Source organism: Vipera ursinii (assembly GCF_947247035.1).
Source record: "Vipera ursinii genome assembly, chromosome: 1".
Classification (NCBI taxonomy): Eukaryota; Metazoa; Chordata; class Lepidosauria; order Squamata; family Viperidae; genus Vipera; species Vipera ursinii.
In genome coordinates, this window is record NC_139512.1 from 13,481,823 (window position 1) to 13,495,559 (window position 13,737).

The 13,737-nt window shown below is 44.2% G+C and overlaps 1 protein-coding gene across 1 annotated transcript in view; it reads left to right on the forward strand.

The window, feature by feature from the left end:
* Nucleotides 1-3,053: 3,053 nt before the first annotated feature.
* ATCAY (ATCAY kinesin light chain interacting caytaxin) overlaps nucleotides 3,054-13,737 on the forward strand; it is a 41,039-nt gene continuing 30,355 nt past the window's right edge. The window contains exon 1 of the mRNA XM_083364336.1: nucleotides 3,054-3,179. Coding sequence (XP_083220462.1) covers nucleotides 3,103-3,179 — 77 coding nt within the window. The 5' untranslated portion in view covers nucleotides 3,054-3,102. The remainder of the gene's footprint in view (nucleotides 3,180-13,737) is intronic.

Below are 13,737 nucleotides of genomic sequence, written 5' to 3' on the forward strand. Positions count from 1 at the left end.
CAGAGGCGCTGGCAGGCCCGCCTTCCTTCCTTCCCTCCCTCCTTCCTTCCTTTCCTCCCTCCCCTTCCTTCCTTTCCTCCTTCCTTCCTTCCTTCCTTCCCTCCTTCCTTCCCTCCCTCCTTCCCTCCTTCCTTTCCTCCCTCCCTCCCTCCCCTTCCTTCCTTCCCTCCTTCCCTCCCTCCGACTTTCCTTCCTTCCCTCCCTCTCTCCCTCCTTCCTTCCCTCCCTCCTTCCTTCCCTTCTTCCTTTCCTCCCTCCCTCCCTCCTTTTCCTTCCTTCCTTCCTTCTTCCCTCCCTCCCTCTCCCTCCTTCCTTACTTCCCTCCCTCCCTCCGACTTTCCTTCCTTCCTTCCTTCCTTCCTTCCTTCCTTCCTTCCTTCCTTCCTTCCTTCCCCCTCCCTCCCTCCCTCCTTCCTTCCCTCCCTCCCTCCTTCCTTCCCTCCCTCCTTTCTTCCTTTCCTCCCTCCCTCCCTCCCCTTCCTTCCTTCCCTCCCTCCCTCCCTCCTTCCTTCCCTCCCTCTCCCTCCTTCCTTCCTTCCTTCCCTCCCTCCTTCCTTCGTTCCTTCCTTCCTTCCTTCCTTCCTTCTTTCCTTCCTTCCTTCCTTCTTCCCTCCCTCCCTCCCTCCCTCCCTCCCTCCCTCCCTCCCTTCCCCAAGTCCAAAGGAGCGCAGTGCCAGCTGAGTTAGCTTTGAACCTGGAGCTCATCCCTGCGGGGGCGTTTTCCATTCAGGGAGCTGCACTGCTCTGACTCAGCCCCAGTCGCCACACCCCCCCCCTTGACCGTCTCCTGCAAGCTGATGAGATGTTTATCTAAAGATGTCCGTGTGAGCGTAGAAGAAAAGGGGGAAAGATACCTGAATTTTTTTTTTAAAAAGCCAATACTGAGCAGCGGGTTTGACTAGAAGACCTCCAAGGTCCCTTCTCACGAGTCTACGACCCCCGACCATACAAAAGGCAGCCGTGAAAGCGAGGTCCCTGCAATAAAAATAACAAAGGCAAGCGGATTCTGGAAGTGTCCAACTCTTGGGTGGCAGAGTTAATTCGTGGCCCCCTTCTCTTCCCGGAACACTGCAGCCCATTTTGGTCACCACGCTACACAAAGGAGGTTGAGACTTTGGAGAAAGCGCAGAGAAGAGCAACTAAGAGGATCCAAGGCCTGGAGACTAAAACATACGAAGGACGAAGGACGGCTGTGGGATTTGGGTTGGGCTAGTCGAGAGAAAAGAAGAAATAGGGGGGACAAGATAGCAGCCTTCCGGTATTTGAGGGGCTGCCACAATAAAGAGGAGGGGGTCAACGTATTCTCCAAAGCACCAGAGGGCAGGACGAGGAAGAAAAGTTGGAAACTATCAGTGGAGATTTTTAAGAAGAGGCTGGACAATCACTTGTCTGAGATGGAGTAGGCTCTCCTGCATGAGCAGGGGGCTAGACTACAGTAGAAGACCTCCAAGGTCCCTTGCGTCAAAGGGAGAAGCAACCTGGAATTAAGGAAAAACTTCCGAACGGTGAGGACAGTTAACCAGTGGAACTACTTGCCTCCAGAAATCATGGGTAGTCCGTCACTAGTAGTTTTCTAAAAATGACTGGACAATCACTAGTTTCAGATGGTTCAGGTTCCCCTGCTTGAGCAGCGGGCTGGACTAGAGGACCTCCAAGGTCCCTTCCAGCTCTGCTCTGCTCTATTCTATTCTGTTCTGTTTTGTTCTATTCCTTTCCCTATTCTATTCTATTCTGCTCTATTTTCTCTTCTCTTCTCTTCTCTTCTCTTCTCTTCTCTTCTCTTCTCTTCTCTTCTCTTCCATATTTTCTATTCTATTCTGTTCTATTCTATTCCATTCCATTCCATTCCTTATTTTATTATTCTATTCTATTCTATCCTAATTCCATTCCATTCCACTCCATTCCTTTTATTATTCTATTCTATTCTATTCTATTCTATTCTATTCTATTCTGTTCTGTTCTGTTCTGTTCTGTTCTGTTCTGTTCTGTTCTGTTCTGTTCTATTCTTATTTCTTATTCTATTCTATTCTATTCTATTCTATTCTGTTCTATTCATTTTCTATATTCTATTCTATTCTTATTTCTTATTCTATTCTATTCTATTCTATTCTATTCTATTCTATTCTTATTTCTTATTCTATTCTATTCTATTCTATTCTATTCTATTCTATTCTATTCTATTCTATTCTATTCTATTCTATTCTATTCCATTCCATATATTCTATTCTATTCTATTCTATTCTATTCTATTCTATTCTATTCTATTCTATTCTATTCTATTCTATTCTATTCTATTCTATTCTATTCTATTCTTATTTCTTATTCTCTTCTCTTCTCTTCTCTTCTCTTCTCTTCTCTTCTCTTCTCTTCTCTTCTCTTCTCTTCTCTTCTCTTCTCTTCTCTTCTCTTCTCTTCTTCCTAGAGAGTCTTGTAGGAAGAAACTCTGTGCCGAATGCCTCTGCTGGAGACACACTCTCTGTATGGGATTCTTGGCTCCAGCAACTGCCTGACGGTGGGGGTCAGGAGGCTGGAGCAGAACCCGAGGCTCCACTTCCTTGGGACAAATTCCACTCAAAGGGATGCCCCCCCACCCCCAAAGCGCATTGCATCGACGTCCCTGTGCAAGGAATGCCTCTGCCACAGCCCCAACCCTCACAGGCCAGACTTAGATGATGCTAGCAATTTGGGGGATCCAGGAAGTGTCTGCATGGCCAGGTCCTTGGATGCCGAAAGGAAGAATCCATTCTGCAGGGGGAAAACTGAGAAACCAGAGAAAGTTTCTCGTCTCTGGAATGAATCGGGATTAGAACAGAGATGGAAGGGACCCTGGAGGTCGTCTAGTCCAACCCCCTGCTCAGGGTGGAGACCCTATGCCATATATAAATAAAATTATTATTATTATTACTAATAATAATAATAAATAAAATTATTATTATTATTATTATTATTATTATTATTTCAGAAAAAAGTGGCTGTCCAGTCTCTTCTTAAGGGAAGAAAGCCGAGCGTTTTGAGGTAACGGAAGAGTTTTCAGCCCTGTGTTCTTCTCCCAAGCTCTGCGGCCTCCTTTCGCCGGTGAGGTGACTTTGCAGCGAAGGCAACATGGGCACCACGGAAGCCACGCTGCGGATGGAAAACGTGGAGGTCAAGGAGGAGTGGCAGGACGAAGACTTTCCCAGGTTGGTACTCGCCGGGGGGGGAGGGGAGAAGGGAGGGGTAGGGGAGAGTTGCTGCCTCCCTCTTCCCAGAGGGTGGGGTGTGTGGGGGAGGGGTCATTCCAGGCAGGTGAGCATTCGCCCTTTTGTCCACCGTCCCTCGGGAGCAAAAAAAGCATCTCCTTAGCCCTTACAAGTCTCTCTGGCCAAGGATGCTTCCCCCCCTCCCCCCTCGTCTTCTGCTTCAGATGGACCCAGTTTTGGTGCTCTCACCAAAGGAGCAACCCCCCCCCCCTGCCCTCTATCCCTCAGAACCATGAGGACTAGAAACCTGGATTTGCTTAGGAAGAAAGGAGGGCGCTTGAAAGGCAGAGCACCGGCTTGGTGTGTGGGCAGTTCAGTCCTTGGCACCGCAAGCTTCGCTTGGCTTTGAAATCACAAGATGGCGTTGGGGAAAAATAATGTTTTTGAGACGCTGGATGGCTCCCAGTGTGTTGGTCATTGGAGAAAATGTCTGGACAGGCAGAAGGGAAAGTTCTGGGCAGGGAGGCTGCGCTGGGCACTGGAGTTTCAGGTAGGTAGGTAGGTAGGTAGAAGATAGATGGATAGATAGATAGATAGATAGATAGATAGATAGATAGATAGATGGATGATAGATGATGGATGGAGAGAGGCAGATGGACGGATGAATAGAGAGAGAGACAGACAGACAGACAGATAGAAGATGGATGGATGGATGGATGGATGGATGGATAGATAGAAGATATAGATAGATAGAAGAGAGAGAGAGAGAGAGAGAGAGAGAGAGAGAGATGGATGGAGAGAGGCAGACAGACATATGGACATACGGACAGATGGATAGATAGATGATGGATGGAGAGAGGCGAACAAACATATGGATGGGTGAATAGATAGACAGACAGACAGATAGATGGATGGATGGATAAATGGATAGATAGAAGATATAGATAGATAGAAGATAGATAGATAGATAGATAGATAGATAGATAGATAGATAGATAGATGATAGAAAGATAGATAGATAGATAGATAGATAGATAGATAGATAGATAGATAGATAGATAGATAGATGATGGTTGGAGAGAGACAGACATATGGACAGATGGACAGATGGATGGAGAGAGGCAGACAGACATATGGACATACGGACAGATGGATAGATAGATATATAGATAGATAGATAGATAGAATTTCACCTCCGGGTGAAATTCAAGGTGCTGGTTATCACCTATAAAGCCCTACATGGCCTGGGTCCGGGATATCTGAGGGAACACCTGCTGCCGGCATCAAATACCCTTCGCCCAGTGCGCTCCCACAGGGAGGGTCTGCTCAGGGTCCCGCCGGTAAGAGACTGCCGGCGGGTGACACCCAGGGATAGGGCCTTCTCGGTGGGAGCGCCTGCCCTCTGGAACCAGCTGCCGGTGGAGCTGAGAACTGCCCCCGACCTTCGATCATTCCGCCGGGGCCTGAAGACCTGGCTCTTCGAGCTCTCGGGCCCAGACTGAGGAGGAATTTTTAATTTGGGGTTCTTTTTAACTGACTACAGGGTTAATTTAATATTTTTTAATTTGGTTCTTAATTTTTGTATTTTGGATTTTTAATTCCCTGTAAACCGCCCTGAGTCCTCAGGGAATAGGGCGGTATATAAATATAACTAACTAAATAAATAAATGATGGATGGAGAGAGGCGAACAAACATATGGATGGATGAATAGATAGACAGACAGACAGATAGATGGATGGATGGATGAATGGATAGATAGAAGATATAGATAGATAGAAGATAGATAGATAGATAGATAGATAGATAGATAGATAGATAGATAGATAGATAGATAGAGGGAGGGAGGGAGGGAGGGAGGGAGGGAGGGAGGGAGGGAGGGAGGCAGGCAGGCAGGCAGGCAGGCAGGCAGTTTGATCCAGTGGCTGAGGCACCAGGCTAGAAAGCAGGAGACGGTGAGTTCTAGTCCCACCTTAGATGTGAAACCCAGCTGGGTGACTTTGGGCCAATCACTGAGGAGACTGAGAATTCTAGTCCCGCCTTAGGCATGAAAGCCGGCTGGGAAAGTCCTTCCCCCTCAGCCCAGCCCACCCCACAGGGTTGTTGTTGTGGGGAGAATAGGAGGAGGAAGGAGTATTGCATATGTTCACCACGTTGAGTTATTTGCACAAATAATAAAGGTGGGATACAGAGGAACGAACGAACGAACGAACGAACGAACGAATGAATGACTTTTGCTTGTCGCTTTGGCCAGAGGCTTCCAGCCACAACCTCCAAAACGGCTCCCATAATCCACCCACGGATTTCAGCCCAAATAGGTTGATCGGCACACATCCTGGCAGACAAAATTGCTGATTGCAGTTGCAGGAAGCCAGATGTTTCCTTTGCTTGTGCAGCTGCATTCCCAATGTGGGAAAAGCTTTTTCTTTTTCTCATTTTTTTAAAATCCTTTTTTGGGGGATCGAACGGCTTCCCTTTCCTGATCTATTTGGCTGCTGTTTTTTTGTTGTTGTTTTTTGGTGAAAAGGCAACCTTTGATTAATAACGAGGCTGGAAACTAATTGCTGGCAAAGTAGGAAATTTGCTTTCTGAAGTACTTGGGACTCCCAGCTGAATTATTATATGCCCTTGTGAAGTGTTATGCCCTGTTACGGATAGTCCTCGACTTATAACCATTCATTTAGTGACCATTTGAAGTTACAATGGCAGTTTAAAAAGTAACACATGACCGGTTTTCACACTTAACAAACCGTTGCAGCATAGTCACTTGATCAAAATTTGGGCGCTTGGCATCTGTCTCATGTTTACGACGGTTGCCGTGTCCTGGGGTCATCTGGTCCTTTGTGACCTTCCCAGCCGGCTTCCGACAGAGCAGTTAATAGCGAAATGTAGATTCACTGAACGACCATCCGGTTCACTTAACAGCTGCAGTGATTCCCTCAGCCACTGTGGCAAAACTCAGGTTGCAAATGAGGCCGGAACTCACTTAACAACTGCCATGTTCAGTGAGGACTGCCTGCATTGCTTATGCTGCCTTGTTTACTACCAAGAGGGTTGACACAATTGTCTTTTAGCTACCGTCAGGATTTTTGGTTGGAATTCAAGGAAATTCAAAGAAGAGACACTCTCTCTCTCTCTCTCTCTCTCTCTCTCTCTCTCTCTCTCTCTCTCTCTCTCTCTCTCTCTCTCTCTCTATATATATATATATATATATATATATATATATATATATATATATATATATATATATATATATATATATATATATATATATATATATATGTTTTCTGAGGTTTTCGCGGGTGCCTGTATGTGGATCCTTGGTTTTTCGGGTTTCTCCCCGCGTAGAACTAAAGGTGTAGGCGCAACGTTTCGACGGAATCCCATCCATCATCATCAGGCTGGTGGCTTTAGCTTCCTTCTTCTGAAAACAGCCACATGCTTCTCCCAGAAGAAGGAAGCTAAAGCCACCAGCCTGATGATGACGGATGGGATTCCGTCGAAATGTTGCGCCTACGCCTTTAGTTCTACGCGGGGAAAAACCCGAAAAACCAAGGATCCATATATATATATATATATATATATATATATATATATATATATATGTCAAGGTAAAAATCACCTTTGTAGAGGGCGACGGACCGTGCTTCGGAGAATGCATGATACACTTGCAGGAAGGCAAGAAAAACACGACGCATAATCTTACTAAATACCTTTTACTTACAAAAATATAAAAACTAAATATATATTATACAGAGCTAGCTAGCTGCATCCTAACGTAACAGACAGTAACAGCAAAGTGAAGAAAAACAATACAGATAATAACTCTGGGAACTTCTTCTAGACATGCGCACTAAACAGACTTAAACCATAACATAGCTAGTCATATGGGATTCACTATGGTTACCAGATAAGTTATCACAACAGGTGCAGAGAGCAGGGGAAATGTACAGTTAGAAATGAACTTTTCTGACGAACATAAAAAAACGTGCAGTGACATTCCCCTTCTTTCGTCAGCAAAGTGAAGACTCAGGTAAGGCACATCTTCTCACGCAGATACTCATGCTGGGCTGTAGGAAGTGGTTTGTTCAGCATGTCAGCAATTTGATCACGTGTAGGCACATACTGTAACGTCACAAAACCTTGTTTAACCAGTTGCCTTATGTTTTGATATCGGATGTCAATGTGTCTGGACCTTGAACCTGTAAAACGTGTTTCAGAAATATAAACCACAGATTCATTATCTTCCATTACTGTGATTGGTCGAATCGGATGTGTCCAGATCTCTGTGACTAAAGCATCAAACCAGGTTAAAGAATTGCATGCATCAGACACACAAGCATACTCAGCTTCTGTAGAGGAACAAGAAACAAAATTCTGTTTACGCACATGCCAGTAAACAGGACATCCATTTAAAAACATCATGTAACCTGATGTACTTTTCCGTGACTTCTTATCACTCGCCCAATCTGAATCTGCAAAACAACATAACTCTGCATAGTCAGTATGTGTGGGTTCCAACAACAACTTCATGTCTTTGGTGTGTTTTAGATACCTCAATAACTTTTTAACACATGTCCAATGAAACTGTTTTGCCTTGCCTACGTGTCGTGATAAAAGATTAACACTAAGTGCAATGTCGGGTCTAGTCCAACTACTAATATACAGCAGTGACCCAATGACTGAGCGATATAGTGTTTGATCTTCGAACTCAGGACTTGGTTCATGTGCCAAAATGTGAAAGTCAGTTTGCATGGGTATACTCACAGGCTTAGCGTCCTCCATGTTACAGTGATGTAACAGTTGTTCAATCTTCTCTCCTTGTGTAAGACTGAACCCCTTCTGAGTTTTGGCAATTTGAACACCTAAATAAGTGTTAATACATCCTAAACACTTCAACGTGAAAAACTTTTGTAAAGCTTTAGCAAAAACCTCACTCATCTGCTTATTTGGACCAATATAAACAATATCATCGACATAAACAAGAATTATCTCATACCTATTACCGGATCTTTTGGTAAACACGCATTCATCTGTTTCGGACTTAATAAAGCCCATTGACTTTAGTTTGTCAGAAAGACATAAGTACCACATTAAACCAGACTGTTTCAGACCATAAAGACTTTTGTGTAGAAACCAGGTATCCCCTTCTTGCTGTCTGAAACCTGGAGGACCTTTGACGTAGATGTCTTCATCAAGATCAGCGTGAAGATAAGCCGTTTCAACATCGAACTGAAAAACTTCCAGGCCAAGGATAGTTGCAGTGGCTAAAGCAATTTTCACACTTTCAGTCCGCACTGTGGGTGAGTATGTATTTGTATAGTCCTCAGGATAACGTTGAGCAAAACCCTGGGCTACGAGTCTGGCCTTGTACAACGACTCACCATTCGGCTTCTTTTTGATCCTGTAGACCCATCGAGTACCAATAACTTTCTTGTTTGCTGGAGGGCTCGCAGGCGTAAACACTTGAAGTTTCTTTAGACTGTCCATTTCAGCCTGCATTGCCTCAAACCATTTATCCTGTTCTGATTCAGGAAGATGTTTGATCTGTGTGAACTTCTCAGGTGGAAGTGTAACATTACAAATCAAAGGTACAGGTGTTTTTGTTACTTGCCACGAATACCGTTTTGGAGGGATTCCCTTTGTGGACCTCTTGGAACGCCTCGGGCCAACCGTCCATTCTTCTTCTGTGTCGTCCTCGTCTTCATCATCGTCGCCAGCAGCAACATCGGCGGCTTGCGAAGACGGAACAGTAGGTTGAGAAGAACTCGTGGAAGGAACAATATCCTGTGCATCTTGATCATCAGGTTGCGTGGCATCAGCAACATCATCTCTAGGAAAATAAACTCCAGGATCGTTAGAATGAATCCTGGACCAGTCAGCATCTTCCTCAAAAGTAGCAGATTGTGAAACCACAATAACATGATGAGAGTCAATGTATTTGCTCCATTTTGAATTATCATCAATGCCCATAAATCTCATCCTTTTTGCTGCAGGACCCCCTTTCTTTCTTTGGGCTAAAGGAATATTCACCATAGCATAGGAACCAAAAATATGGAGATGTGAGAGATCAGGCTTGTGTCCATACAACATGAAATAAGGGGTCTGATTTATCACACTACTCCAAGTACGGTTGATGATATGGTTAGCATATTTGATAGCTTCACCCCAGTATGGAAGACTGAGGTTAGCATCTTCAAGGAGGCAACGCATCATGGTTTGCAAAACCCCATTTCTGCGTTCTGCCACCCCATTTTCAGCTGGAGTATAAGGAGCAGATGTCTGATGTACTATCCCATTCTCACGCATCCAGTCCTGGAAACGTTGAGACATGAATTCAGCACCGCGATCACTCTGGATTCTGGCAACGTTGACCTCGAATTGGGTATAGACAAGACTAGCAAAGTCTTTAAAGATCTGAAAGGTCTCAGATTTTTCTTTCATAGGATATACATATCCATATCTAGAATAATTGTCAACGATTGTCAAGAAATATCTTTTACCACCAAGTGTTGGTGCAAAAGGACCAACTATGTCAGTGTGTACCAAATCAAAAATGCGTGTTGACAGGCGTGTAGCGCGTTTTGGAATTGCTGCTGCCTTGGATTTGGCTTTCTTGCAGACAGCACAGTCCAAGAACACCTTACACCCCTTTAGATCCAAACCTCTTGCGAACTCTGGCATCTTCTTCAGAATACGGAAACTGGCATGACCCAATCTTCTGTGCCACTTATGGATACACCTGGAATGCAAAGGTTTACCTGTTAGTGAATTCTCAACTTTAGCATTTTTATTAGGAACCCCAGGCTTGCTGTGAGCAACCTGTGTCTTTTTTGTATTTTTATTATCTTTAGGAACCTTTGGAGTAGCAACAGGATCTCTCTCTGGGACATCTCTCTCTGGGCCTGTGCTCTTTGGAACGTGTATACTTGTCTGCTCTTGCTGCTTAGGCTTTGGTTTTAAGTAATAAACACCACCAATCAACATGGTTTCAGCAACAATATCTCCATCTTTGACTATATAACTTGCTTTTTCAAGATGGTGGACCTGAAAATGAGAAAACCTAGACAAATGACTCTGACTAAGCAAATTACTACTGGCAGACGGAACATAGTAAACATTTGGAATGAGAGCATCAAGCTCTTCAATGTAGACAGTTCCTTTTCCCATGACCTGAACAGGATGATTGGAAAAAGAGTAAAGTTCACGAAGTTCAGGTTCAGGCTCGTGCATCTCAGTGTAAAGCTCTTTTCTGTAGGTAACATGTAATGCTGCTCCGCTGTCCAAAGTCCAAAGAAGTCGTCTGTCGTACTCTGGTTGAGGCTGTGGATCGTTGGTCACAACCAATGTGACAAGTGGAGCTTGTGGATCACGCTTGGAACCACGACCATGACTTTGTCGTCCGCCTCTACCTCTGCCTCCTCTGGAATCTGTTCCTCTGGGCTGGTATGTGACGGGCGCTGGAACTCGTTGGGGACAATCCCGGGTGGCATGTCCCACACGATTGCAGATGTAGCATCTTGGCATTCTTGGAACGTAGGTCCTTCCACGGAAGGCACGCCTCGCTGAAGCTCTTGATGCAGGTGGTTCCCTTAAATGTGGCGCAGCTTGCATAACTGCCTCTTCTTCGGCTAGGATCCTGCATACATGATCCACTGTGCGTTGAGCAATAGGCACTTGATTGATCTTGGAAATAGCATCTTTCCACTCATGATTCAAAGAATTGATGATAATGCTGATCATTTGAAAATCATCAATAGGATAGCCTTGTTCACCCAGTTCTTTTCTAATACCTTTCATTTTAGTCAAATGTGCTCCAATATGTTCACCAGGTTTTAATCTGGAACCATGGAACTCAGACAAAAGTAAACATGTAGACTCAATTGATGTAGGCCGATAACATGCCTCTAACTGAGTCCAAATTTGTTGGGCAGTTGCATCTTGTGAAAACGTGAGCTGCAATTCAATGTCCATTGACATCAATAATGTTGTGCATGCTCTATTATCCAAGTCCCATATGTCAGGAGTCCATGGCTGGGCAGGAGGATTAAACACCATCATGTGAGTACCTTCTCTGCGTAACAAAAGTCCAACCTCACTGACCCATGCCCTGTAATTCTGTCCTGACTTCTTTAATTTTGAGTCACCAGCCAGTGGTACAATGGAAGGTGTTTGATGAGGAAAATACAATTGAGGTACTGGCTGTGCAGGTTGTGCAATCCGACCATAACCTGCAGGGGGCACCAGTGGCGTCTGTGCCTGGACATGCGGCAGTTGCATTGAAGCTGCCGGTAGTATTGGTGCTGGCTGTGACTGTCTTTGAGCTGCTATTCCACCCTGGCCAGCAGGAGGCACTGGTGCTGGGGCTGGTGCATTAGCATAATCTGCAGATGACACTGGCCTTCGCATATAAGAACCCGGTGGCAATTGCATGTGGGTTAAATATGGCTGTGCTCTGCCAGGTAGAGGGGCTTGCATAGAAGCAATATTAACAGGAGAAGCAATAGTAACAGGAATCCTAGCACCATCAGGGACTGGAGCCTCAGATAACGGCAGAAATCTTGTATCTCTGAGCAAAGACTCCTCCATAGACAATTGCGAGAGTGAGAGCTCCAATTTATGTCTTAATGCAGCTTCACCAGTAGATGGTGCTATAACATTTGCTTCAGGCATCACTGTGGCTCTGTATGTCCTTTGGGACAGCCCATGATCATGTGACATAGGAGCCTCCGGTTCCCATTCGTCTTGCATGACACTCAATGATGGGCGTGACTTTAGCTTTAGGGAAGAAGGAGGCAATATGGCTTCTCCTTGTGGGTGTGGCAATATGGCCGGTTCATGCTCATAATTCCTCTCATATTGCTGAACCATTGACACATATTTCTTTGCCTGCTGCAAACGCCTTTCAAAAACCCCAATTTGTTCACAGTAGCCTTGCATAGCCCTATCTCGCATAGTTTGCTTGGGGCTTGAAGGAGCAGAAGGAATTTTCTTCGGCTGGACTTTAAGTTTCACTCCAAGCCTTTGAAATTCATCGTGAGCCCCTGGAGTGTGAACATTTTCAAAAGCAGCTGCCAGGGAGCTTGGAAAAGTAGAAAAAGGAGTGACTGACCTTGCATCGTGGACAGGAGCAGGCGCGTCTTCTCCAAGGCGTGTGGCCGAAGCTATCGGAGTTCTTAAGGTCGAAGGGATCTGCCCCACAGAAAGACTCCTTTCCAGCCGTGGCTTCCTTCCTGACATGTTTCAGCAGTTAATCACCGCTGCCTCACTAGCACTAACTAACTGATAACAGCCGCAGAAACATGCTTCTCCAAAAACATAAATCAAACCATCCTCGATACCAAAATGTCAAGGTAAAAATCACCTTTGTAGAGGGCGACGGACCGTGCTTCGGAGAATGCATGATACACTTGCAGGAAGGCAAGAAAAACACGACGCATAATCTTACTAAATACCTTTTACTTACAAAAATATAAAAACTAAATATATATTATACAGAGCTAGCTAGCTGCATCCTAACGTAACAGACAGTAACAGCAAAGTGAAGAAAAACAATACAGATAATAACTCTGGGAACTTCTTCTAGACATGCGCACTAAACAGACTTAAACCATAACATAGCTAGTCATATGGGATTCACTATGGTTACCAGATAAGTTATCACAACAGGTGCAGAGAGCAGGGGAAATGTACAGTTAGAAATGAACTTTTCTGACGAACGTGCAGTGACAATATATATATATATATATATATGTATTTGTTTATGTTTATGTATCTATATCTCTATATCTCTATCTCTATCTCTATATCTATATCTATATCTATATATCTCTATCTCTATCTCTATATCTATATCTATATCTATATATATCTCTTGATAAGATTAAAAATGCAAATCCCAGGCATATTAAAATTAAAGATCTTTTAGCAACAAAAACTGTTTTAGTTTTTCTTATTCCATCCCAGTGTTCACTTAGCTTGTTAATCTCTCTCTCTCTCTCTCTCCCCCTATACCTATACCTATATCTATATCTATATAGGTATATCTATACCTCTATCTATCTATCTATCGATCTACCTACCTACCTACCTACCTACCTACCTACCTACCTACCTACCTACCTACCTATCTATCTATCTATCTATCTATCTATCTATCTATCTATCTATCTATCTATCTTATCTATCTATCTATACCTATACCTATATAGGTACTGTATACCTATACCTATATATATCTATATCTATATATCTATTATATCTATATCTATGTCTGTCTGTCTGTCTCTCTCTCTAAAGGAATGGCATACAATGAAACAGGCCCCCCCATTGTCGGTCTAGTTGGCCGTTGGGCAACATTGACTGTATCAAAAAGGACTTTTTCAGCTTTGGCTGGACGCTTAGAGGAGATCCACAGTGAATCTGTGTTCTTTGGACAGGAGATTCTTTGTCCACTGCAGCTGCCGGAGCTGACAGACAATTGAAGCAATCTGTGGGGTTTTTTTTCTTTTTTTTTCTTTTCTGGATTTGAACACTGTCTCTGGACGTGTTCACAGCTGC